Raw genomic sequence first — 27,663 nt, forward strand, 5'->3', positions numbered from 1 at the left:
GGTGAAAGGTCGGGTCGGGTCGGTTCGGTCAGTTTCCGGTGTGGGGCTTTCTGTGCTCCGGGCCTGACTCTCGCTGCAGGATGCTGGCCGGAGGCTCCCTCATAGGCCTCTCCCGGGCCGGACTCATCCTCTGCCGGAGGCTTGGCACCTCACACAGCCGCAAAGATGCGGCCGAGAACGGTAAGATGGCGGAGAGGCTGGGCCCTGGGCAGGGATGGGCCTGGGCAGGGCCTGGGCAGGGCAGGGCCTGGGCAGGGATGGGAGGATACACGGTGGGTTAGCGCTGCTATCTCACTGCGCCAGGGACCCGGGTTCGATTCCCGGCTTGGGTCACTGTGTGGGTTTCCTCCGGGTGGGTGAGTTACTTGTTGTAGGATTCCCAACCTCTGAACAGTTTAGTTTCTGATCAATAAACTGTTGAAACGGAGATGCAGTAAGAGTTTTAACAACACCAGGTTAAAGTCCAACAGGTTTATTTGGTAGCAAACACCACACAAGCTTTCGGAGCGCTGCTCCGACTGTGACTGACGAAGGAGCAGCGCTCCGAAAGCTAATGGTATTTGCTACCAAATAAACCTGTTGGACTTTAACCTGGTGTTGTTAAAACTCTTACTGTGTTCACCCCAGTCCAACGCCGGCATCTCCACATCGAAACTGAGATGCGCCAGACAGGCTGAGTGTGTGGGCATCTGGAGTATAATGTGGATAAATGTGAGGTTATCCATTTTGGTAGCAATAATAAAACTTGGTAGTAGTTTGAACAGTTTAGTTTCTGATCAATAAACTGTTGAAACTGAGATGCAGTAAGAGTTTAACAACACCAGGTTAAAGTCCAACAGGTTTATTTGGTAGCTTTCGGAGCGCTGCTCCTGACGAAGGTAGCAAAGTTTTATCCATTTTGGTTGCAATAATAGGAAAGCTCGAATGGGTGTAAATTAAGAGAGGTGGATACTCAACAAGACCTTGGTGTCCTCGTGTATCAGTTGCTGAAAGTAACTGCGCAGGTACAGCAGGTAGTAAAGAAGGCAAATGGTATGTTGGCCAAAAGAGGAAATGCTGGGAAATCTCAGCAGGTCTGGCAGCATCTGTAAGGAGAGAAAAGAGCTGACGTTTCGAGTCCTGATGACCTTTTGTCAAAGCTAAAAGGCATAGAAAGTGGGAGATATTTATACTGCAGGGTGAGGGAATAAAATATGCCATAGTCACAGAAACCAGAGGAAAAGACTGCTAATAGCTGTCCACAGAGATAATGAAAGGTGTGAATGGCCAAACAGTAGAGAAGCTGTAAGTTGTGACAGATGAAGATGTTTTGGGGGATGCAAGTGAAACACTGCTTAACCTGGAATTAATGTTTTGGACCTTGGATGGTAAACATAGAAGAGATAAAGGGACAGGTGTTAGACCTTTTGCGATTGCGTAGGAAGGTGCCATGAGTGACGGGAGAAGTTTGGGTATAGTGGAGGAGTGGACTAAGTTATCCCGGAGGGAACGGTCTCTGTGGAATGCTGACAGAGGGGGTGAAGGGAAGATGTGTTTGGTGGTGGTATCATGCTGGAGTTGGCAAAAATGACGAAGGATTATGCTTTGCATGTGGAGGCAGGCATGGTATGTTGGCCTTCATAGCGAAAGGAGAAGGATAGGGATGTTTTGCTGCATTTGTGTAGGGCATTGGTGAGGCCACACCTAGTGTATTGTGTGCTTCAGTATCTTGGACGGGGGAGAGGTGCCGCCGGCCTTACAACCGTGCTCGCATGACGCTGGAGGTGATTTTGTCCTTATCTGAGGAAGATGTTCTTGCTATAGAGGGAATACGGTGAAGGTTTACCAGGCTGATTCCTGGGGTGGCAGGTCTGTCATATGAAGAGAGGCTAAGTCAATTAGGATTATATTCACTGGAGTTTAGAAGAGTGAAAGGGGATCTCATAGAAACTTATAAAATTCTAGCAGGATTAGACAGGGTAGATTCAGAAAGAATGTTCCCAGTGGTGGGGGAGTCCAGAACTAAGGGTCATAGTTTGAGGATAAAGTGGTAAACCTTTTAGAACTGAGGTGAGGAGAAATTTCTTCACCCAGAGAGTGATGAATGTGTGGAATTCACTACCACAGAATGTAGTTGAGGCCAAAATGTTGGCTGATTTCAAGAAGAAATTAAATATAGCTCTCGGGGCTAAAGGGATCAAGGAATATTGGGCGGGGGGGTGGGGGGAGATGAGGATATTGAATTTGATGATTAGCCATGATCAAAATGAATGGCAGAGCAGACTCGAATGGCCCACTCCTGCTTCTAGTTTCTATGCAGGTGGGGATTGGCTAGGTTTTAAAGTTTATTTATTATTGTCACAAGTAGGCTTACATTAATACTGCAATGACGTTACCGTGAAAATCCCCTAATCTCCACGTCTGTTCGGATACACAAGAAGAATTTACATTGGTCAATGCACCTAACCAGCATGTCTTTCGAATTGTGGGGGGCATCTGGAGTAAACCCATGCGATTCCCAGTTTGGGTAACTGTGTGCAGACTCCACACAGTTACCCAAACTGGGAATCGAACCCGGGTCCCTGACACTGAGGCAGCAGTGTTAACCACTGTGCCACCGTGCCTCCATGTGCCTTCACTTGTGAAGAGGATTGTGTTCTGAGTGGTACATTTTAAGCTTCGCTATTTGCTGAGACATGTAATTTTCTAATTTGTTCTGTTTCTCCAGACACCAAGTCTCTAAAAGATCTAGGAAGCAAAGTTCGTCCTCTATACTTGGATTTCCAGGCTACGACCCCAATGGTAGGGATGTTTGATGCCAATTGATCCATCAAGACGCAAATTACAGAAGTTTTTTTAAAGTAGCTTTTGTGTAATGGTGGTGTTAGCCATTTAACCCCATGGATATTGAGTTTTCACCCTCTGTGACATTGCTTCTCCTTTTCTATGGAACCCCCTGCAGCCTGACAATGTTCAAAGATTTCTATGCTCCTCCAATTCTGGCCTCTTGATCACCACCAATTTTAATCAGTCCACCATCGGCATCTTTGCCTTCAGATGTCTGGATCCTCCTCATTCCCTCCCAAACCATTTTCCCTCTCTTCCTCTTGTCTCTTTTAAGACATTCTTTAAAATCTTCCTGCTTGATCAAGCTTTTGCTATGATATCTCCTCGCGTGGCTGGCAAAAGGTTTTTGGTAATGCTCTTGTGAAGTGCCTTGGGAAGTTTTATTTGGCTAAATATGCCATATCAATGCAATTTCCATAAACAGGTCAAATATCCTTTGTCTGAAACTATTGGGGCTGTTGCATTTAGAATTTCAGATAATTTTGGTTTTTAAATACCTCATATAAACTTGCATTACAATGGCCTAGGCTAGCTATAGTCCAATGTTAGTGGCTGGAACTGAATAATAAATGCAGGGTATCTGTAATAAGTTTCTTTTTGACAAGTCACCACAAAAATCATGAGCAGTGCAGACAAAGAACTAGACTTGCTGCACTAAAAATCAATGCGGTTCAAAGAAAGGGCGATTATTGGATGTGTTTGCTTAACCAATATTATACAAGTCATGATAGCTTGCAAGTGAAAGCTAAATTAAACATATATGGACTTCAGTAAGAAAGAAAGACTTAGTCATGTCCCTTGGACCATGCCCAGATGTTTCACAGACATTGCAGTTACTTCTTCTATTGGCAAATGCAGCAACCAATTTGTGCAGGGCAATGTTTTGCAAATAGTGAATGGGACCCAAGCCCTCATGTTCTATCACCAAATCAATGACTACACTGTATATTCATGTAATATATATTATTTGTTGCCACCATGTTTAAATAGCTTAAATTAACCCCTAGGATCCTAGGGTGTTGGACGCAATGCTTCCCTACCTTGTCAACTCCTATGGCAATCCCCATTCGAGAACGCATGCTTACGGCTGGGAGAGTGAAGCAGCAGTGGAGAAAGCACGCAAGGTAGGTTTCTGTTTTTCACAGCTTCAACCAACACCATTTAAACAATTGGCTTATCCTGGCCGCTTTAATAGTGTTGCAACCTTAATAAATATTTGTCTGAAAAGTCAAAGTACAATCAGCGTTCAGACCTCATTTTTGGCAGAAGACCTGCAAGGATTCTCCTCTTCTCCCTGGAATGAAAGATTTCTTTAAAGACAGTTTCTGCATAATTCTCAAGTGCTGCTGACAGCTTTTGCCTCTTACCTATTTACCACCTTTACCTTGAAACAGGGATTCCCAAACTTTTCCAGTCACGGAACCCCTACTGACCTCCCAGGAGTATTGGGGAATTCCAATTATTCATAGAATGTCGACTCCCATTTTTTTTGGCTGCAAAATAGGTGCAGACACAAATCAAATCCTTTCTCTCTATATTACGCATACGTTGTCGATAAAACATTATTTTATTCGGCAAAAGATTGAAAGCGGATTTTCCTGTCATCTTCAGTTTGAGGGATGATATTGTTTCCTTTGTGTACACCTCAGCTGGATTCTCATTTCAGGACTGGCGTTCAGACGGCTCCTGTTTTTTGCTTTTGTGTCTTTTGAGTCTCAGGAGAAACCATTTTCACAAATATGGTGAGGCAGGAGTTCTCAAATTGCTCTCTGCCACATTAGGATACTTGTGCTAAGCTGCTCCAAAAATTCATTCAACAGAAGGGCCGCATGGCGGCACAGGGGTTAGCACTGCTGCCTCACAGCTCCAGGGACCTGGGTTCAATTCCTGGCTTGGGTCACTGTCTGTGCGGAGTCTGCATGTTCTCCCCGTGTCTGCGTGGGTTTCTCCTCTCAGTCTGAAAGACGTGCTGGTTAGGGTGCATTGGCCGTGCTAAATTCTCCCTCAGTTGTACCTGAACACATGCTGGAGTGTGGCGACTAGGGGATTTTCACAGTAACTTCATTGCGGTGATAATGTCAGCCTACTTGGTGACACTAATAAATAAACTTGCTTTGAAACGTTGTTTTAGTGAGGAGTAAGAAGTCATGTCAGTCAGGCTCTCATAATTGTGCACTGCTAAGTCACTTGCTGTTAGTGCAAATGGATTGTGAACCCACATATTGTGCTCATCTGCTGGAGGGAAATTTCCAGCAGAGTGCAACCTAACAGGTGCAATGTCATGTCATTGAAAACGTGTTTCTTGTGGATAGAATTAACTTCAGTGAGAAAGTCATTCAACAGGGGAAAGCAGTTGGAGGTATTTTCTATGCACAAAGTCCAAAAGCACCATTTCCACAACACTGCTGAAAATGGCAGTGATAGGTTCATTTCGTTCAGCCTCGTAAAATTATCTGCAAGATATGCGAGTTTTAGAAACCGTGAAATACTTGTCAACAACTCTGAAAATGGACATTTCTAATCCACACAAAACACCAAGACTTCACAATGAAGCTGAAAATGTCTCACAAGCACTTTGTCTTGCGGCAGCCACCTCACCCCTGTATATAGGAGCAGTACTGTGTGCCCTCTGCCCACTTCATCACACGGAATTTTAAACAGTCTTGATTTCCGTGGACGAGCTTTAATGCTGTTGACAATTTGTACTCCACCGCCCAGCACGTTTTTCCTAGGTGCGGTGCGAGTGCCTATATGTGGAGGACACAGTGACTGCTTGTGCAGCCTGGTGCTAGAGCTTTGATCCACGCTACAACACCTGCCTTCCCAGCCATTGCCCTGGCACCATCAGTGCACACATCAACATGCTGCTGTCAATCATGTCTTTACACAAAGTTGTTGAATAATTCTTTGCCAGTGGTGTTACTCTGCAGAGGGTGACAAAGCAGCAAGTTCTCCTCAATAACATCACAGAAGATGTAACATGCTAACACGAGCAACATTGCAAGCCCCAACATGCCGGTGAATTAATCTAGCTCCAATGAATATGCCTTGCATAAGACAAGAAACTACCTGACTCTCAATGTCAGCAACAGGATCATGAATCTGGCGGGTGACTATTGTTTGAAAGCTGTCACATTGTTTGATTATCTTAACTTATCTCAAGTTTATTTGTTAGTCACAAGTAAGGCTTACATTAACACTGCAATGAAGTTACTGTGAAATTCCCCTAGTTGCCACAGTCCACCGCCTTTTCAGGTCAATGCACCTAACCAGCACGTCTTTCAGAATGTGGGAGGGAACCGGAGCACCCAAAGGAAACCCACGCAGACATGGGGAGAACGTGCAGACTCCACACACACTGAACCAAGCTGGGAATCAAACCCAGGTCCCTGGCGCTGTGAGGCAGCAGTGCTAACCACTTTGAGGGAGCAAGTTTATAATTCAACCAATCGCCACAGTCACTTGTTTCAGGTGTGCACTTCATGTTCTTTGGGAATCTTGGTCACATGCAAGTCTGGCCTTCCCCGGAAACCCTGTCTGGGAACATCGCTTGGCCTTCTGACTTCCATCGACCTTCATAATTAAAACTATTTTCAAAATGTCTCAGTCCATCTGTTGGTTTCCTAGAGGTGTATGGATGCTCAGTTGTGAAGAATATTGAAGATTGAATTTCTATGGGCTGCCTTCATTGACGGGGCTCCCAAGATATGACACATTGTCCACAAGTTTTCAGCACATTGCTGTTAACCTTGACATGGGGTGGTGGTGTGCATTGGGAGCTGGTTAAATGATGACCTGTTTTCCAGGTTCCAAGTGAAAGGCCTATTTTCCCAGAAGCTTTAGAGAAGCGGGGTCATAGAATCATAGAACCCCTACTGTTTAGAAGGAGGCCCTTCGGCCCATTGTGCTGCACTGCCCACAATCCCACCCAGGCCCTATTCCCATAACCCCACATATTTACCCTGCTAATCTCCCTGACACTAAGGTGAATTCAGCATGACCAATCAACCTTTTTGGACTGTGGATGGAAACCCATGCAGACATGGGGAGAACGTGCAGACTCCACACAGACAGTGACCCAAGCCGGGAATCGAACCCGGGTCCCTGGCGCTGTGAGGCAGCAGTTGTAACCACTGTGCCACCGCGCTGGCAATGTCCTGGAGCTCCATTCTGAGTGAGCACATGCGCCAGCATCTGCATACTCCAGTTCAATGAGTGAGGCAGGGATGATTTAGGTTTAGGACTGGACATAGTTTGGGTGAACAATTTCCTGTCTGAGAGCCTGAGAAGTGAGGTGCAATATTGCAGTGAGGAAAATGGAGAAGAGAGTTGGTGCAATGGAAAGGCCTTTTTGACCCCAGTCTTCACTGTCTGTGATGTTCATATTCACCTGGTGACGAGCATGGCTTGCATGTTATCCGCTCAGAGCCCACGCCCCGCTCCCTTCAGCGGCACCCACCATCTCCCAGCCCAGCAGCCGGTGCCCACTCCTCACCCAGACAAGCCCAAAGCTGGGGCTGCCCGTGATAACTGCAGAGATCAAGCAAGCACCGGAGGGTGGGCAGTAAAACACCTGGAGTAAAGGTACATGGGATAGGACTTGTTCAGTTTAGGAAACCTGGTTGGCATGAAGGGCCTGTTTCCATGCTGTATATCGCTGACTCTAGATGGGGCACGGTGACAAATTTCTGAAAGCAGCCAGATCTGAGGAAGATACTTCGACCTTGGAGCTTGACGAGAGTCAAAGACTGCTGTGAGGTTAAAGGAGGTCATGTAGACGGCTTGGTGCTGCTCCCTGCATTTTTCCTAAATTTGCCATGCAGTGAAGATCCTGTCTGCAGTGTCTCTCAATGAACGGAAACTGCAGTGAATGTGGAGAAGGTCTTCAGTCACCGGGAGGAAGCAATCGAGGAGAATCCCTGCAATAATCTTCTGGGACAGGGAAATTCCTATGTAGTTACTGCAAGTGGACTTGTTGGATATAGGCATGATCACAGGGCGTCACTCAGATCCCCCAGTACTCCTTCCTAGATGAGGTATATGATGTGATGCAGCCATACCTCCCACTTTGTTTCAGAATTGAGACAGAGGTTCGTCAGCTGTTTTCAACTTTGCTCCAGACACAGTGTTGAGGGAATTCAAATTGAAGACAGAGTCTTGGGTGAGTTCCTCAAAGTGTATCTTCCATGTCTTGGAGGGTCTCCTCGTGAAGGCAGACATTTGCCAACTCAGCCTTCTGAGGAAAAGAGTCTGAGGACTAGGATCTCAAATCCGTGATAAGGTCATGGCTTACTGGGTAGCAATGATCCCTGCACTCATAGGCTTGGAGACTTGGATGACCTGTAGCAAAGCACTGGAGAAGGACCATCAGTGGTGCCTTCACAAGATCCTCTGATGGCAAGTAAGGTGGTCTATAAGAACATAAGAAATAGGAGCAGGAGTAGGCCATCTAGCCCCTCGAGCCTGCCCCGCCATTCAATAAGATCATGGCTGATCTGAAGTGGATCAGTTCCACTTACCCGCCTGATCCCTATAACCCCTAATTCCCTTACCGATCAGGAATCCATCTATCCGTGATTTAAACATATTCAACGAGGTAGCCTCCACCACTTCAATGGGCAGAGAATTCCAGAGATTCACCACCCTCTGAGAGAAGAAGTTCCTCCTCAACTCTGTCCTAAACTGACCCCCCTTTATTTTGAGGCTGTGCCCTCTAGTTCTAGCTTCCTTTCTAAGTGGAAATAATCTCTCCACCTCTACCCTATCCAGCCCCTTCATTATCTTATAGGTCTCTATAAGATCCCCCCCCCCCCCCCCAGCCTCTAAGTTCCAGCGAGTACAAACCCAATCTGCTCAGTCTCTCCTCATAATCAACACCCCTCATCTCTGGTATCAACCTGGTGAACCTTCTCTGCACTCCCCCCAAGGCCAATATATCCTTCCGCAAATAAGGGGACCAATACTGCACACAGTATTCCAGCTGCAGCCTCAGCAATGCCCTATACAGACGCAGCAAGACATCTCTGCTTTTATATTCTATCCCCCTTGCGATATAGGCCAACATTCCATTTGCCTTCTTGATCACCTGTTGCACCTGCAGACTGGGTTTTTGCGTCTCATGCACAAGGACCCCCAGGTCCCTCTGCACAGTAGCATGTTGTAATTTTTTTCCATTTAGATAATAATCCAATTTGCTAACAGCAGCGTCCTCTCTAGGCCACCGTACCCAGCATTGTGGTCCTAATCACTCAAAACCAGTTCCACTGGGTATGACACGTTATTTGTATGCCAGACTCGTGGAGCAACTGTTCTGCTTGGAGCTTGGCCGTAGCAGGAGACTCCCTGGCGGATAACGCAACACGTTAGGGATATCCTCAAAGCATCCCTGAAGAGGTCAAACATCCCCTACTAACTCGTGGGAGACCCTGGCTTGTGACCAGTCGAAATAGAGGGGGTTAATTTGGGAAGGCACTGAAAGATTGAGAGACTGTCAGATGCATGCAGGTGAAATAGGGAAATCACAGGGCACAAACAAATTTCCTCTGCCCAACCCATCAAACACCACCTATCCCACTGTGGCAGAGTCTGCATATCATGCATAGACTCAGTGAATGCTGATAAATCCAATCAAACTGGAATGACTGCCTAGAATATTCTAGATTGAGATTGATAGATTTTTGCACTAAGGGAATTAGAGAAGCGTGCCAGTGTTTTGTTTTCGTGTTTCGCTCCTGCTCATGTATTAACTGAGGTCAGGTGATTTCTTCAATTGTCAACCAGAACCTGGGGAAGTTGCCACCACAACCTGGTGACTTATTTTCTGACTTGTTGAACCCTTCAATGTAAACTTTTTTTCCCCAAACTGTTGATGCCGTTTTCATCCCCTCCAGTCTAGATAGAGAAAAGATTCCCTCAGGTAAGTAGGTCAGTAATCAGAGGCCATAGACTTCAAATCATTGGCTAAAGTTCTAGAGGGAGATGAGAGTATTTTTCCCCACTTGGTTGACAGGATCTGGAATAGTCTGCCTGAAAAACTGGTAGAAGCGAATCCCATCAATGATTTTAAAAGGGAGTTGGTCAGGTACTTGAACAACACCATAATAGGGTTATAGACAAAAGGGAGGGTTGTGGGACTAAGTAAAACTAGCATAGGCCTGATGGTAAAATGGCATCCTGTGCTGCAACTTTATTTGATTCTTTGCTGTTAGCTACCGTGTTGAAAGATCCAGTAATTGCCTGCTGAAGTCATTTGAGATTAAACATGTCTTTTAGATTGAACTGTCTGAAATGTACATTTTAAGGATCTTCCAGTTCTTGTGAGCTAATTGGATGTGTGCGCTTTAATCTGTTTGTAGTTTTATATTTTGACCAAATCAATTGTCACTGCAGCAAACAGCTGACCTGATCGGTGCAGACCACAGAGAAATCATCTTCACCAGTGGTGCGACAGAGTCAAACAACATCGCCATCAAGGTAAGTTTTCTGTTTGGTGTTGTGGTAAATCTGTCCATTTTTCTTGCATCAATACAAGGCACCATCTCTGACCTGTGGTGGTGATCAATCTGTTGTCAGTGTGTGAGCTTCTCTGAAATACAATCACTAATGTATTATTCTGAGTGTATTGTATTAAAAGTTATTGGGACTCCTGCACCATGTTACAAATATTTAACTCATCATTCCAGTGAGGTCAGATGTGCAGTATTAGATTGAGTATTTGACCCCTGATACTTCACATTTGGCCACAGAAGTTCTGAGACAGTAAATCACTGTACTGCTTTTGTTTAAACAAGAGCACGACTTGAGTTAAAATGTTGAGGTTCATGTGGAATAGTTGAGCCTGCTGCCTCTCCAATACATTATTAAGATCTCCTGCAGGGATATGGTAAGTGCAAATCTGTGAGCAGGAAATTATTTGTAGTCGTTCTGTGAGATTCTGATTTTTTTTTTTAAAAAAACATTTTTATTTATTTGCATGTTGCATCCTGGGTTTGGACCAACATATAATTGATGCTGATTATTCATTCACTATTCAGTGAAGATTGGCCTGATCTCTGTTAGATTTCTGAGTGAGAGAAAGCAAGAACTTGCATTTATATAACACCATTCACAGCCTCAGGATGTCCCATTAGATGACAATTGGGCCTGTGTTCCCCAAATATTTTATCAAAGGGTTTGTGTTACTGGTGAACGTTGGCCACTGGATTTACTCATTCTTTCAACAGGTCACAGGATAAGACTGGATAAAGAAGATCTTTTGACCTTCATGCTTTCATCCTTGAAGATTACTAATCCCATTATTATCTGGTTACATGTTTGATGTCGTCTTACTCAGTCAGAACTTGTGTAGCTAGGAATTTTGATGGTGCATTAGAACATAGAACATAGAAAGCCACAGCACAAACAGGCCCTTCGGCCCACAAGTTGCGCCGATCACATCCCCACCTCTAGGCCTATCTATAGCCCTCAATCCCATTAAATCCCTTGTACTCATCCAGAAGTCTCTTAAAAGACCCCAACGAGTTTGCCTCCACCACCACCGACGTCAGCCGATTCCACTCACCCACCACCCTCTGAGTGAAAAACTTACCCCTGACATCTCCTCTGTACCTACCCCCCAGCACCTTAAACCTGTGTCCTCTCGTAGAAACCATTTCAGCCCTTGGAAATAGCCTCTGAGAGTCTACCCTATCCAGACCTCTCAACATCTTGTAAACCTCTATCAGGTCACCTCTCATCCTTCGTCTCTCCAGGGAGAAGAGACCAAGCTCCCTCAACCTATCCTCATAAGGCATGCCCCCCAATCCAGGCAACATCCTTGTAAATCTCCTCTGCACCCTTTCAATGGCTTCAACATCTTTCCTGTAATGAGGTGACCAGAACTGCGCGCAGTACTCCAAGTGGGGTCTAATCAGGGTCCTATAAAGCTGCAGCATTATCTCCCGACTCCTAAACTCAATCCCTCGATTAATGAAGGCCAGTACGCCGTACGCCTTCTTGACCGCATCCTCCACCTGCGAGGCCGATTTAAGAGTCCTATGGACCCGGACCCCAAGGTCCTTCTGATCCTCTACACTGCTAAGAATGGTACCCTTCATATTATACTGCTGCTTCATCCCATTGGATCTGCCAAAATGGATCACCACACACTTATCCGGGTTGAAGTCCATCTGCCACTTCTCCGCCCAGTCTTGCATTCTATCTATGTCTCGCTGCAACTTCTGACATCCCTCCAAACTATCCACAACACCACCTACCTTGGTGTCGTCAGCAAACTTACCAACCCATCCCTCCACTTCCTCATCCAGGTCATTTATGAAAATGACAAACAGCAAGGGTCCCAGAACAGATCCCTGGGGCACTCCACTGGTCACTGACCTCCATGCAGAGAAAGACCCCTCCACAGCCACTCTCTGCCTTCTGCAGGCAAGCCAGTTCTGGATCCACAAGGCAACAGCCCCTTGGATCCCATGCCCTCTCACTTTCTCAAGAAGTCTTGCATGGGGGACCTTATCGAACGCCTTGCTGAAGTCCATATAGACCACATCCACCGCTCTTCCTTCGTCAATGTGTTTGGTCACATTTTCAAAGAACTCAACCAGGCTCGTAAGGCACGACCTGCCCTTGACAAAGCCGTGCTGACTACTTTTGATCATACTAAACTTCTCTAGATGATCATAAATCCTGTCTCTCAGGATCCTCTCCATCAACTTACCAACCACTGAGGTTAGACTCACCGGTCGGTAATTTCCCGGGCTGTCCCTGTTCCCTTTCTTGAATATAGGGACCACATCTGCAATCCTCCAATCCTCCGGAACCTCTCCCGTCTCCATCGACGATGCAAAGATCATCGCCAAAGGCTCCGCAATCTCCTCCCTCGCCTCCCACAGTAACCTGGGGTACATCCCATCCGGTCCCGGCGACTTACCAACCTTGATGCCATTCAATAGTTCCAACACATCCTCTTTCTTTATGTCCACATGCTCGATCCTTTCTGTCCACCGCAAACCAGCAGTACAACCACCCAGATCCCTTTCCACCGTGAATACCGAGGTAAAGTATTCATTAAGCAGCTCCGCCATTTCTAACGGTTCCGCACAAACTTTTCTCCCTTCACCTTTTAAGGGTCCTATGCCTTCACATCTCATCCTTTTACTCTTGACATATTTGTAGAAAGCCTTGGGATTCTCCTTAATCTTACCCGCCAAGGCCTTCTCATGACCCCTTCTCGCTCTCCTAATTTCCTTCTTAAGCTCCTTCCTACATCCCGTATACTCCTCTAAATCCTTAACACCTCCTAGCTCTCTGAACCTTCTGTACGCCTCTCTTTTCTTATTCACCAGGTTTAATTCCTCTGCACTGCTCTGTGATTGCTCTGTGATTTCAGACTAAAAAGTGTGAGGCTAGAACTGCCATCCTTGCCAAGCTGACGGTTGTTATTAAGTCAGGAGAAGGCCATTCAGCCCTCGAGCCTGTTGCACCATTCAATTAGATTATGGCAGATCTGTATCTGAACTCATTGGTTCCATAATCTTTAATTCCCCTGCCTAACAATCAATCTCAGTTTTGAGATTTTAAATTTAACCCCCAGCCTCTACAGCTTTTTGATGAATTTCCGCTACCCATTTTTGTGTTTCCTGACATCACTCATAAGTTCACAAGATATAGGAGCAGAATTAGGCCATTCGGCCCATCGAGTCTGCTCCGCCATTCGATCATGGCTGATGTGCTCCTCATCCCCGTTTTCCTGCCTTCTCCCCATAACCCTTCAACCCATTACCAATTAAAAATCTGTCTAACTCCTCTTCAAGTTTACTCACTGTCCCAGCATCCACCGCAGTTTGGGGTAGCGAATTCCACAGATTCACAACCCTTTGGGAGAAGTAGTTTCATGACCAGCCTAGCTTTAATTTTCAAGTTGTGCCCCCATGAATCCGGACTCCTTCAATAGAAGGAGTAGGGACAGATGGAAATTGTTAAATTTGATCTAATCGAGATGTTTAAAGTGATTAAACATTAACCCGAGGGAATGAAAACTGCCTTTGTAATTTAGGCCAGGTATTTGTTGTAAAATAGAATGAGCAAGGTGCTATTTAATGTGTGAAGTGTTTTGTTACTATACTTTGTGTATCTCTTTGAATCTATCATTGATCAAATATTGTGCCAATCATTTTGGAAATTAAGGTTATTTTTTTGTTGTTTCCAGGGTGTTGCAAGGTTTTACAAAGCCAAGAAGAAACACGTCATCACCAGCCAGACAGAACATAAGTGTGTACTGGACTCTTGCCGCATGCTTGAGACTGAAGGTTTTGAAGTGACCTATTTGCCAGTGAAGACCAATGGACTTATAGATTTAAAGGGAGGTTTTAATTTTGACAATTTTCCCCACGGATGTTTCTGCAAATGTTGACATGAGATATATGGATATAGAAGAGTACAAGTGCCTATCAACTTATTGCTTGTGGCTGCGGGCAGTCTTTTTGGGAAAGATCCAACAAAGGGTGTTGTTAAGAATCTCAACCAACTAGGGAAGAATGATCTGTCCTTAGCTGAACCTTCAGCTTGGATAGCAATGAGAAGAATTGGTATTTATTCTGCTCCCAAATCCAAGAGTGTTCAGGTCAATTGTAGACCTAGCTATCAGAGGAGAAAAAGCCTGAACAATGGGGAATATTTTGGTCAAGTTAAGACAAACTTTTATCATCAGCTGAACTTAAAGGAGAAGCCAAAGAATAAAGAGTGAATTTATTATGGCGCCCAGTGGTTAGCACTGCTGCCTCACAGTGCCAGGGATTCGGGTTCCATTCCGGTCTCGGGTGACTATCTGTGTGGAGTTTGCACGTTCTCCTGGTGTCTGTGTAGGTTTTGTCCGGGTGCTCCGGTTTCCTCCCACATTCCAAAGATGCATAGGTTATGTTGATTGGCCACAGTAAAATTGCCCCTTAGTGTCAGTGGGGCTAGCAGGGTAAATACATGGGGTTATGGGGGATTGTTGCTGGTGCAGCCTCGATGGGCCGAATGGCTGTCTCCTGCACGATAGGGATTCTGTGATTCTATGAAAGTGGTGCTGTGGGATTTTCTTTTGCTGAAGAGGGCAGATGGGGGTCTCAATTTAATGCTTCACCCTTAAAGGCAGAGCTTCTGATAGCGTAGGACTCCCTCACGACTGCAGTGGGTGTGTCATCCTGTGTTAATTGTATTTCAATTGCGTTATGCAGTAGGAGGGTATTCATTGAGGTTTCATTTGAATGGATATAGAGAGATGTGGAAACTTGGTAGTTGAGTCAGGTGTGGTGGAAGTTCCGCTCAAGTCTCTGGAGCAGGATTAGAACCCACAACTCTCTGACTTGGTAACAAAAGTTCCAGCCATGCTGTCAAAGTCAGAAGACCACGTTTAAATTTTAAAGTGAAGGATGACGACTTGTGAAACTTTAAATGACTATAATTAACATTATGCTGGAATAAAAATTCACCTGTTTGTCATCTCATTGGATGACGGAGTAGACCGTAATTAAAGCTAATTAGGTCACTGCTACACTTTGTAAGAAGATGGGTTTGGAAAAATATAAATTTTTGTTGGTGTTGCTAACAGTGTGATTTTAATTTTCTTCCCTGACTAGGAACTGGAGGAGGCCATTCGACCAGATACTGGCTTGGTGTCAATAATGACCGTCAACAATGAAATTGGGGTAACACAGCCTGTTGATGAGATAGGTGCGTAAGCCTAGGTGATTATTGTATCATATACACACACATTGCATGTTGTCATGTTAAACAGGGAGGATTAAATATGCTTTTGTGGAGTTGAATAAGGAATAACATTGGCCAGGACACCAGGAAAAGTTCCTCTGCTCTTTGGAATATGCCCATGAGGGAGTAGGCAGGACCTTCCTTTATTATCTCATCTGAAAGACCACCTCGAATACTGCATTGATGTTCGCCTGGTGTGTCTATCTCCTCTGGAACGGACTTGAACCACTCCCTGCCGACTTGGGGGGCCAGAGAATGACCACTGAGCCAAGGCTGCACCTTCGGTTCGATGTCACCTGAGCATCTCTCCCAACTTTGCGTTTGATTTCCAAATATTTTCTTTTCTTTCATATGTTATTTATAAACTGCGGTGAGATAATGGCAAAGTAATTGGAGAGTAGGATATTATCAAAGGGTTTGCATTGTGGATTAACCTTTAGAAGGTTCTTGGTTGCTACAGACCCACTCTGGGACTCCAATGAAGTAGCCCAGGAACAAGAATCTAACACTAACCTGATACATAGCCATTTTTGCTCAACACAATATGCTGTACGTCAATCAGAAAGTATTCCCTGAACCTTTCCTTGATTTGACAATAGGAGATCACTGGGTTAGAGAACAGAAAATCAGGCAGGACCCTAGCTCCTAACTGCAACCAAGTAACTCGTGCTGCAGAGTGCACGTTTGTGCTCATAAGGCTCTAACTTGGCTGTGACGGCTCAATGTGCAGACCCGCACGTGAAGAATGGTCACTGAAGAGCCTCTAAAAATTTGCCCTGGCATAGAGTCAATGCTCGGCCTTTTGGCTAAGATCAAGTGTAGTATGGATCGCCTGCACTTGGTCGAGGTCATTAGGTTACACTGAAGCTTCATGTGTTTCATATGAAGCAATTTTTAAAAGCGACATCTCGGCCTTTTGGCTAAGATGCAAATGAGTCCAAGCCTTGGAGGAGGAACCTCCCCCTTCTCCAATCAGCTTGGCTCATGTAGATCAGGCCCAGGACAGGGTGGTTTGGTCGCTTGCCCTGTCTTGTCAGCCTGGATCTGAAATGTCTCAACTTGTTGAGACTCTGAATTGGATTTGATTTGATTGAATTGGAAAAGTATAAAAAAAGAGTCAGTGCCTTCAGCAAAAGAAGAGAGATAATTGCCAAAAAGAATATAGTTTGAGAGCTGTCAACTAAGCTGAGCGTTATCTCCTGAGTCTAGCTATTTGTGGTCTTTCACCTCTTGTATCTGTGGCTATCGTAGGTCATATCTGCCAAGCTAAGAAAGTGTTTTTCCACACGGATGCTGCACAGGCTGTTGGAAAAATCCCTCTTGATGTGAACAAAATGAAGATTGACCTGATGTCTATCAGTGGGCACAAAATCTATGGACCTAAAGGTATAAATTCAACTTTTCCACTTGAATTCAGATAAATCTCATCCGTTGCAAACTGTCACAATAGCTTTGCTGCCATGTTACTTTTATGGAACACTTTGTCTCAACTGATAAATTATGCATGCACAACTTGTTCCATAGTGTTGAGTATAGAAATTGGAAAATCATGTTGTGGTTGTATAAGGCTTTGGTTAGGCTGCATTTGGAGTATTGTGTACAATTCTGGCCGCCACACTACTAGAAGGATATTGATGCATTGGAAAGGATGCAGAAGAGATTTACCAGAAGGTTGCCTGGTTTGGAGAATATGGACTATGAAGGAAAGGTTGAACAAGCTTGGATTGTTTTCATTGGAGTGTTGGAGGATTAGGGGAGATTTACAAGATTATGACAAGCTTGTGGTGTGGATAGTCAGAGTCTTTTCCCCAGGGTCGAAGGGTCTATTGCTCGGGGGAGGATAGGTTGAGTGTGAGAGGGAGAAAGTTTAAAGGAGATGTAAGGGGCAAGTTTTTCACACAGAGGGTGGTGAATGCCTAGAACGTGCTTCCACAGGAGAATAGTCAGGGAATAGAGGGATATGAACCGCGTAGAGACAAGAAAATATTAGATTAGAGAGGCATCTGTGTCGGCACAGACTTGGAGGGCCGAAGGGCCTGTTCCTGTGCTGTACTGTTCATTGTTCTTTGACTGCAAAAGTTGCATCTTTCTGAAGATTGCCCCATAACCACACTACACACCCCTGGGTGAGTCAGCTTTCTGTTGTCTCGCCTGTCAAAGGAGCCAGAGATATAAAAGACTCGATACAAATGAGTTGCTTTATTTTTGTATTTTCTGACACTATTTAATTCTATCACATTCCACAATGTTGGCATATTTGCTTTCACAGCAAGAATGCCCTTGTCTAATGGTAATATTTGAGAATGATGGGAGGGAATTTTGATTTCACTTGCCTTCTGGGGCCTGATTCACTTTAGTGCCTAACCTATTTTGAATCCTGTTTTCCATGTCTGATCCTGTTGCTTATAAATCGGAAAATTGAGTTTTTTTAATGACTGCTATTAAATTATGTATCCAAAAGAGTTGGGCAAGAATGGGGTAATAATGGATGCACATGACCACATTGTGCAAGATGCGTTTGTGGTACCTGTGAGTGCGCGATGTGCCTGTGGTACCTCTAAGTATGATATCTTGACCGTGCGAGATGCTAGTTTTGGATGTCATGTGTCATCAAAGTTGTGCCCTTTTTGTGTCCTGTATTAGGCGTGGGTGCATTTTACATCCGGCGCCGCCCCCGGGTGCGAGTGGAGGCGATTCAGAGTGGCGGGGGGCAGGAGAGGGGCTTACGCTCAGGAACAGTTCCAACTCCGCTGGTAGTCGGACTTGGGGCGGCGTGTGAAATAGCGCAGCAGGAGATGGTGGTAAGTGAACTGTTGATGAGCTTTCTACTTAAAGAAAACAATTGTTTTCCCCGACCCTGTTTTAACATAATATGGTCGATGCTGTGTACCGTATTGTTCCTTGGTGTGCTGCACAGATTTTGGTCATGTACTCAGTCTTGGATACAAAGAAATGTGTATTATGTGCCTCTGTTATAGACCTACCGCTATTTCCCAATGCTATTTATTTCCTAGGTTGTGAAGAGCCTTTTTACAAAATCTAGACCCACATTTGGAGTCATTACTCTTGCATTCGTCATCTATTTTGTTAGGTTTTAATCCCCTTCCTTCCTCCTCTTCCACCTCTCAACCCAAAACAATCCATTCCCTCCTTTCTGAAAATGCTACTGGCTCTTACCCAGTGCTGTTCTCTGATGGACACCTTTCGCTAATTCGCCGTAGCCACTGTGTGAGAACCTAGACTGAATGTCTAACCATTATGATAGCGTGCTTAAAGGTTCAGGGGGAAGGCAGTAAATTGGCAGGCCCACAAAGATTGTTCATTACTGCGTCAGCAAGGCTGAGTTTGGGCACTTCTGACTGTGTAATGACCATATTTGAACTTTGATACTCAATGGCATTGGAATAGCCGTCGACCATTGAGACTCTAAAAGGTAATCATTTCTTACCAATGATGTACACTCCACTCAGAGGTTTTTATTGATAAAAGCAAATTACTACTAGGGGCGGCACGCTGGCACAGTGGTTAGCACTGCTGCTTCACAGCTCCAGGGACCTGGGTTCGAATCCCGGCTTGGGTCACTGTCTGTGTGGAGATTGCACGTTCTCCCCGTGTCTGCGTGGGTTTCCTCCGGGTGCTCCAGTTTCCTCCCACAGTCCAAAGATGTGCGGGTTAGGTTGATTGGCCATGGTAAAATTGCCCCTTAGTGTCCTGAGATGTGTAGGTTAGAGGGATTAGTGGGTAAATATGTAGGGATATGGGGGTGGGGCTTGGGTGGGATTGCGGTCGGTCCAGACTCGATGGGCTGAATGGCCTCTTTCTGTACGGTAGGGTTTCTATGATACTGCAGATGCTGGAATCTGAAACCAAAAGAGAAAATGCTGGAAAATCTCAGCAGTTCTGGTCGCATCTGTAAGGAGAGAAAAGAGCTGTTGTTTCGAGTCCAGATGACTTTTTTTATGTAGCTGTGAAAATTAAAAACAAGGACAATGTAAAATTCAAAGTGCGGTGCAGCAGGTATCTATACACACTAGTTATCACAGATAAAGAAAAGGCTGAAAACTGAAACACTCCCTGCCTCCAGGTAAGAAGCTTACAGAATGTACAAATTGGTGGAAGAGTCATCTGGACTCAACGTCAGCTCTTTTCTCTCCTCGCACATGGTGAGATTTTCCAGCGTTTTCTCTGTTGGTTGGAGGGTTTTATTGTTGTGTCTGTACACTGTCCTTGACTACAGCTCGCCTTCAGGAAATGCAGAGGAACCTTTCTCCCCACTCTAATAATCTGCTGACCTGTTGAAAAGTGCATCAGCGTTTGCTGTAACAGTGATTTGGCCTGGTCTCCTGTCGATGTGGTTTGTGACACAGCTGTGCTTATTCCTGCAGCTTGATCATAAGCATGTGTCCAACCTGGCCAGACGTTTGGTGACTAAGGTAATGGATGCGATCCCTGATGTGGTTATGAATGGAGATGCAGAGCAAAGATATCCAGGTATAGTAACTGACTCTGAGCTTGAAGAATCCCTACAGTGCTGAAGGAGGTCATTCAGCCCATCGAGTCTGCACCAAACACAATCTCACCCAGGCATTATCGCATAACCCCTCCTATTTACCCCGCTAATCTCCCTTACACTAGGGTCAATTTAGCATGGCCAATCCACCTAACCTGCACATCTTTGGACTGTGGGAGGAAACCGGAGCACCCGGAGGAAACCCACGCAGACACGGGGAGAATATGCAAATCCTGAGGCCGGAATTGAACCCGGGTCCCTGGCGCTGTGAGGCAGTAGTGCTAACCATTGTGCCACCGTGCCGCAGGATTGAATTGTAGGATTTACAGAAGATGTTGGTGTGCGGGCTGTTTCCAACTCTTTAACTGAAACAATCTAATCTCGTTTCATGTCACGATCGGAAATATACAGGGAAAAGAAAAATTTGCATGGGCTCTGGGGAAAGAGCATGAGACCTCGCACAAGCACGTTGGGCTGAGTGGCCTCTGTGTTGTATGATTCTATTTGCCTCCCCGAATTGGGATTAAAGTATGAGAAATTGCCTCTGTTCCACAAAGTTCCCGCGAACCGGCAGGGGAAAGTGTAGATTACAATGAGAGGCCAAAATCTATCCCCAGTGAAGCTAAGTCAGCGAATTTTGGGTGTGAACCATTGGGTAGAATTGGAAGTTGAACAACTTGCATTTACATGGTGTCTTTTTAAAGTAGTAGTATCTCAAACTGAAGCAGTTTTGTTGTACTGAATCAAATGAGAAGGTTAAGTGGCGGGTTTGTTTTGGAGCAACGTTTACTCTTCATTTGACTTTCTTTTTACTTTTTAAAGTTAATCTTTGCGCATCATCCATGCTGTCTCACCAGACTTCAGCTTTTGAAGGCTGGTAAGAAGTGAGGAAATTCCCCGCCTCTCTCGACTTGTTTTAGATTTGGAATTTCTTCAGCCAGAGAGTGGTGAATCTGTGGTGTCTCACCAGACTTCAGCTTTTGAAGGCTGTGGAGGCCGGGTCATTGAGTGCCTTTAAGACAGAGATAGATAGGTTCTTGATTAATAAGGGGACATGGGGTTATGGGGAAAAGGCAGGAGAATGGAGATGAGAAAAATATCAGCCATGATTGAATGGCGGAGCAGACTCGATGGGCCGAGTGGCCTAATTCTGCTCCTATGTCTTATGGATGCAAAGTGTCCACAGTTTCCACTTTCTCTTGTGTCTCTGGCTGCTATCTGATTATAGTTTGGTGCAGCTGTAATCAGTGTTTGTTTTCCTTGCAAGGCTGCATTAACCTGTCGTTTGCCTATGTGGAAGGAGAGAGTCTCCTGATGGCTTTGAAAGATGTGGCCCTCTCATCAGGAAGGTAAGTGTATTGGGCTGACCTTGGCTACCCTGTTTATAGAAATTTATAGAAACCCTACAGTGCAGAAGGAGGCCATTTGGCCCATCGAGTCTGCACCGACCACAATCCCACCCAGGCCCTACCCCCACATATTTTACCCACTAATCCCTCTAACCTATGCATCTCAGGACTCTAAGGGGCAATTTTTAACCTGGCCAATCAACCTAACCCGCACATCTTTGGACTGTGGGAGGAAACCGGAGCACCCGGAGGAAACCCACGCAGACACGAGGAGAATGTGCAAACTCCACACAGACAGTGACCCGAGCCGGGAATCGAACCCGGGACCCTGGAGCTGTGAAGCAGCAGTGCTAACCACTGTGCTACCGTGCCGCCCCAAATATCTGAAGTTATCTGGTTACTGGTTATCTGGTTACTGAATATTATCTATCCAGTTGTCGGAGCTAGGCACCTGAAGGTCCACACACTCGGCGCGCCCAAATCTAAACCATCTATATATACATGTTTAATTGCTTTCAGGGAGAGAAAACTGGAATCAAAATAATTTTGGCAATGAGAAGTAAAAGTAAAGTTTATTTAATAGTCACAAGTAAGGCTTACATTAACACTGCAATGAAATTACTGTGAAAATCCCCCAGTCGCCACACTCCGGCGCCTGTTCGGGTCAATGTACCTAACCTGCATGTCTTTCGGACTGTGGGAGGAAACCGGACCACCCGGAAGAAACCCACGGAGAATGTGCAAACTCCACGCAAACAGTGACCCAAGCCGAGAATCGAATCCGGGTCCCTGGTGCTGTGAGGCAGCAGTGCTAACCACTGTGCCGCCCCCCCCCCCCCCCCCCCCCCCCCCCCAACCCTTTACCATGAACTTTACAGCACTGAAGCTGACCATTCTGCCCAGCTGGTCCATGCTGGTGTTTATGTTCCACATGAGCTTACTCCACTCAACATCATTAAATCTGACTGACATCCTTCTAATTCTTTCTCCTGCATGCTCACCTAGCTTTCCCTTTTAATAATATTTTTTGGCATCGGGCAGCATGGTGGCTCAGTGGTTAGCGCTGCTGCCTCACGGCACCAGGGGCCCGGGTTCGATTCCCAGCTTGGGTCACTGTCTGTGCGGAGTCTGCACGTTCTCCCCGTGTCTGCGTGGGTTTCCTCCCACAGTCCAGAGATGTGCGGGTTAGGTGGATTGGCCATGCTAAATTGCCCTTTAGTGTCAGGGGCACTAACTAGGGTAAATGCATGGGGTTATGGGGATAGGGCCTGGGTGGGATTGTGGTTGGTGCAGACTCGATGGGCCGAATGGCCTCCTTCTGCACTGTAGGATTCTATGATCACTACAGTAGAGTTCCACAGTCTTGCCGTTCTCTGGGCAAAGCGTTTTCTCCTGAATTTCTTGCTGGATTTTTTTAGTGACTGTCTTGTATGAATGACACCCTACTCCCCCACAAGCAGAAACAGCTCCACCATGACTATCATACCCCTTCTTCATATCTCAATGATTGGGGTCATTTCCATTAGAACGGGGGAGCTTGTGGACTGATTTGATGAAGTCATTAAAAACAATGACAGGATAGCAAAGGTTAAGATAGGGTGGCACAGTGGTTAGCCAGGGGCCCAGGTTCTGTTCCAGCCTTGGGTGACTGTTTGGAGCTTTGCACATTCTCTCCGTGTCTGTTTGGGTTTCCTCCCACACCCCAAAGATATGTAGGTTAGGTGGATTTGCCATGCTAAATTGCTGCTGAGTGTCCCAAGATGTCTAAGTTAGGGGGATTAGCGGGGTAAATAAGTGGGCTTGCGGATATAGGATAGTGGTGGGATGCTCTGTTGGAGAGTTGGTGCAGGCTCAATGGACTGAATGGCCTCCTTCTGCATTGTAGTGATTCTATGATTAAGCAAACTGTTTCAGTAGGTGTCGTACGATACAGCATTAAATGTAAAACCTTTAGAACAGAGGATAGGATTTTCCTTTTACACAGGGTTTAGAGTCTGCGGAATGCACTCCCAGAGTTTGTGGTTGAAGGAGAGAGTGTGTCAGCATTTAACAATATTTTAGATAGATGGTTGAAAGATGGGGGAATGAAAGCATGTAAGAACATGGGATTAGGTGGAGAATAAACACAAACATGGACTTGTTTTGCCAAATGTGCTGTAATTCCATTAGTCACTGTGCAATGAGCTAACTCCAAATGACTAGGCGTTTCAACCTGGTGTGTCCTGATCTCCAGGGCTCAGTTATTCATCGGCTTTATCAACTCAGCTATCGGGCCCTTCAGATGATTTTTCTCTCTAGCTTGCGCGCACACCTCCTGCTGTAGGTGTTTGAGAGCATTAGAGATTAAGTGTGAGAATTAGTATTTTAAATTATGGTGTTTTCAAATTTTTTGCAAAACGTTTTTCACTTCAATGGGTAGCCGACAACTCCTCTGCCAATTAATCTTTTCAAAATAAGGACTTGTTGTAGTGACAGTAACATTTTCCGATTGAGCTGGTGTTAGGATTCTTTACTGCAGCCGCATTGTGTGTTTTTATTTGCAGTGCCTGCACTTCGGCTTCTCTCGAACCTTCGTACGTCCTGCGAGCTATCGGAGCTGATGAAGATTTGGCTCATTCCTCAATCAGGTACAGCACAAAAGGAGGCTCCCCCCCCCCCCCCCCCCCCCCCCCCCCCCCTCCTGTCTTCCTTTTATGAATATTTGAGTTGGGGAAAGTAACCATAACTTATTGAGTGAAATGCTTTGAGAATCTAGAATACTGCACACTGTCTCTTCCCCGGAGCTGAAAATAAACCAGTTACACTGTGCATCCCCACACCAACAAACCCTGGTCCCTGGTCAGTCTACACTAAACTCCTTTGCTCATCTTGAATATCTCAATCCCATCACCCTTTAATCTTTTCACCTTGTGATTTTTCATCCAGTCCTAAGTTTAGATGCCTCAGACTTAATTTTTAAAACGTTATCTGCCTATATTCTCCACTCTGATTTGATTTATTATTGTATTAGTATACAGTGAAAAGTATAGTTTCTTGCGCGCTATACAGACAGCATACCATTCATAGAGAAGGAAAGGAGAGAGTGCAGAACATGGTGTTACAGTCATAGCTAGGGTGTAGAGAAAGATCAACTTAGTGCGAGATAGATCCATTCAAAAGTCTCAGTAAGAAGTCTCACAACACCAGGTTAAAGTCCAACAGATTTATTTGGTAGCACGAGCTTTCGGAGCGCTGCTCCTGCATCAGGTGAGGCACTCGATACTTACTGTGCCTACACCAGTCCAACACCGGCAAATCCACATCATTCAAAAGTCTGACAGCAGCTGGGAAGAAGCAGTTCTTGATTCGGTTGGTACGTGACCTCAGACTTTTGTATCTTTTTCCTGGAGGAAGAAGGTGGAAGAGAGAATGCCCGGGGTGAGTGGAGTCCTTGATTATGCTGGTTGCTTTTCCGAGGCAGCGGGAAGTGTAGACAGAGTCAATGGATGGGAGGCTGGTTTGTGTTCTGCTGCCATCTTCTGAAGGTAGTGATCCATCTTTCACTGTCTGCCTCTGAATGTTCCTGCCTCAGCCTTGACTTCAAGATTTGGCAGGTTATTTAAGCATACAGTGTCTCCAGTGTGGCTGAAGGAAATATAAATCTATCATGTTGGACATTTTACAGGCGCCACAGGCTGCTTTACAACATTTAAGGTGCTACGTAAATTCAAGTTGTTGTTTTGTTCTTTCTCTTTTTCCTCTCCTACCCCCAGATTTTTTTATAGAAACCCTACAGTGCAGGAGGCCGCCATTCGGCCCATTGAGTCTGCACCGGTAACAATTCCACCCAGGCCCTAACCCTGTCACGCCACATATTTACCCGCTAATCACTCTAACCTACACATCCCGGGACACTAAGGGGCAATTTAGCATGGCCAATCAACGTAACCTGCACATCTTTAGAGTGGATTATTTTAAGGTTCTCCTTTGCAGATTTGTCTTGAAGGAGAACCGCGCCGTGTGCGTGCATCGGATATGATGCTGCGTGACACTGTCCCCTTTTATAATTGCAGATTTGGGATTGGGCGCTTCACCACGGAGGAGGAGGTGGATTACACTGCGCAGAAGTGCATCCAGCACGTGCAGAGGCTGAGAGAGATGAGGTGCGTGCGGAGTTACACCTGCCGACTAAAATGTTGGGGGCAAAATAACTGTTGGCTGAAACGATATATTTGTGACTGCTTTTCAAACTCGGCATCTCGCTCAGCGAGAATTTAAAATCCCAACTAAAATGAACTTTTCTGCCATCAATGAGCTGCAGTCCGTAATCTCCAGATCAAATTTGAAACTTAAGATTGCAGAATGAAGTCTGGTTGGTAATTTCAATACTAACTGCTTCTCAACCGTTTCCTTTACAAAACAAAACCTGAAAGACTAGAATAAAAATAGGAAATGAAAAGGGTTTTAAAAAACAAAAAGCACAATCCCAACATTAAAAATAAAATTTGCAAAGGTCTGGACTGATAAGATCGAATGTAAGATAAAAATGAGACTCAGTGACCAGTCTAGAGCTGAAGATTGAAACACTCTTCACAATGTAACCAAAGTGTAGAATGGCTCTCTGTGTGTTGTGTGCGTGTGTTGATTGATTGAAGGTTGTACCAGTGCAAGACGGAAGAAATATTTGTTCTTGATATATGCTAACATCTGCAGGTTGAGGCAGTGTAATCGGGATGTGGGTGTTTTTGCCAAGACTGGAAAGTATTACCTTCCCTTAATGGCCCTTGAGAAGGTAGCACTGAGTCACTGCCTCAGCAGTTGCAGTCCATGTGGTGAAGGTACGCCCGCAGTGTCGTGAAGCAGGGAGTACCAGTATATTGATGGAGCGATGGTATATGGGGCGGCACAGTGGTTAGCACTGCTGCCTCACAGCACCAGGGGCCCAGGTTCGATTCCGGCCCCAGGTCTGTGTGGAGTTTGCACTTTCTCCCCGTGTCTGCGTGGGTTTCCTCCGGGTGCTCCAGTTTCCTCCCACAGTCCAAAGATGTGCGGGTTAGGTTGATTGACCATGGTAAATTGAACCTAGTGTCAGGGGGATTAGCTAGGGTAAATGTGTGGGGTTAGGGGAATAGGGTCTGGGTGGGATTGTGGTCAGTACAGACTAAATAGGCCGAATGGCCTCCTGTACTGCAGGGATTCTATGATATGCCCAAGTCAGCACGGAATTTGAGAGATTTGGAGATGATGATCCCACGCATCGCTACTAACTTATTCTGCCAAAGTTTGCGGATGACACAAAACTTGAAAGCATCATAAACTGTGGCGGGGACAGTGTAGACCTTCAGAAGGAAATACACAAGTTGGCGGAGTGGGCAGGTGAAGTTCAACAGGCAGAAGTGTGAGATGATAGTAGGAAGAACATGGAGAGACAATGTAAAATAGGAGAACAGTTCTTAAAAGGCGCAAGAGCAGAGGGAACCGGGTGTCTATGTGCAGCTATCATTCAGGACAACAGGACAGGCGGAGAGAGCAGTTAATAAAGCTGTTCTGAAATTGAGTATGGTATGTTGTTGGGGCAATGTGGAGGAAGCTTCACTCTGCATTTAGCTGTGCTTATACCTGACCTTGCTGGGTCTACGATGCTGACACCGGGGCAGGAATTTCCCCCTCCTGTCTGTCCCGCAGTGGGCGGGACATGGACCATGCATTGACCTGGGTGGGATTTTCCAGTCTTGGGGTGAGCGCGGCTGGAAAATCCCACCCCTGAGTGTCTGGGAATGGGGGAAAAGTTCCCCAAACACTAACAACTGGGGGGGAAAAAAAGCACCTTCCGACCGGGAACAAATTCCCTAGCTCTGAATCCTTTCGCCTCAAACACAGACTTGTATTTTTATTTTAAAGCTTTAGTTGATCTCTTAATTTTGTTTCTCTTCTCCTCTTTTGCAGCCCTCTCTGGGAGATGGTGCAGGAGGGAATGGACCTGAAGAATATTAATTGGTCTCAGCATTAGAACATTCCGGAAGGAGCTGGCTGTTGCGAGGGCCTGTTGTCATGTTCACTGACCAGAAGATGGCCACCTCGGGAATTCTGCTTGTAATAATCCGTGGAACATTTCCACCAGGAGAGCAGACTGAGATTAACTTGCTGCCTCAGTCTGAGAGTGCCCTGCGGTAAATGCAGAGAATTTTACCGTCTCTCATTGTAATATATTGGCACAGTTTGTGTGAGCTTAAAATATATTTTTTTTCAATA

The 27,663-nt window shown here is 45.5% G+C and overlaps 1 protein-coding gene across 1 annotated transcript; it reads left to right on the forward strand.

Moving 5' to 3' along the window:
- Positions 1-5: 5 nt before the first annotated feature.
- Positions 6-27,663, forward strand: nfs1 (NFS1 cysteine desulfurase). Its single transcript, XM_078236879.1, has 13 exons — positions 6-180; positions 2,708-2,781; positions 3,834-3,950; positions 10,216-10,299; positions 14,030-14,180; positions 15,442-15,537; positions 16,825-16,959; positions 18,217-18,374; positions 19,959-20,064; positions 21,351-21,432; positions 23,976-24,059; positions 25,485-25,574; positions 27,358-27,663. The coding sequence occupies exons 1-13, from the start codon at positions 81-83 to the stop codon at positions 27,419-27,421; spliced, it is 1,341 nt and encodes a 446-aa protein (XP_078093005.1). The 5' UTR covers positions 6-80; the 3' UTR covers positions 27,422-27,663.

The sequence above is a fragment of the Mustelus asterias genome, chromosome 20 (genome assembly GCF_964213995.1).
Source record: "Mustelus asterias chromosome 20, sMusAst1.hap1.1, whole genome shotgun sequence".
Taxonomy (NCBI): domain Eukaryota; kingdom Metazoa; phylum Chordata; class Chondrichthyes; order Carcharhiniformes; family Triakidae; genus Mustelus; species Mustelus asterias.

Bases quoted from the DNA above. Each gene is read 5' to 3' on its own strand.
- nfs1 (XM_078236879.1), top strand. From the start codon at position 81: ATGCTGGCCGGAGGCTCCCTCATAGGCCTCTCCCGGGCCGGACTCATC. The intron at 10,300-14,029 runs GTAAGTTTTCTG...TGTTGTTTCCAG, and splicing joins CAAACAACATCGCCATCAAG to GGTGTTGCAAGGTTTTACAA. The intron at 20,065-21,350 runs GTATAGTAACTG...TTTCCTTGCAAG, and splicing joins TGCAGAGCAAAGATATCCAG to GCTGCATTAACCTGTCGTTT.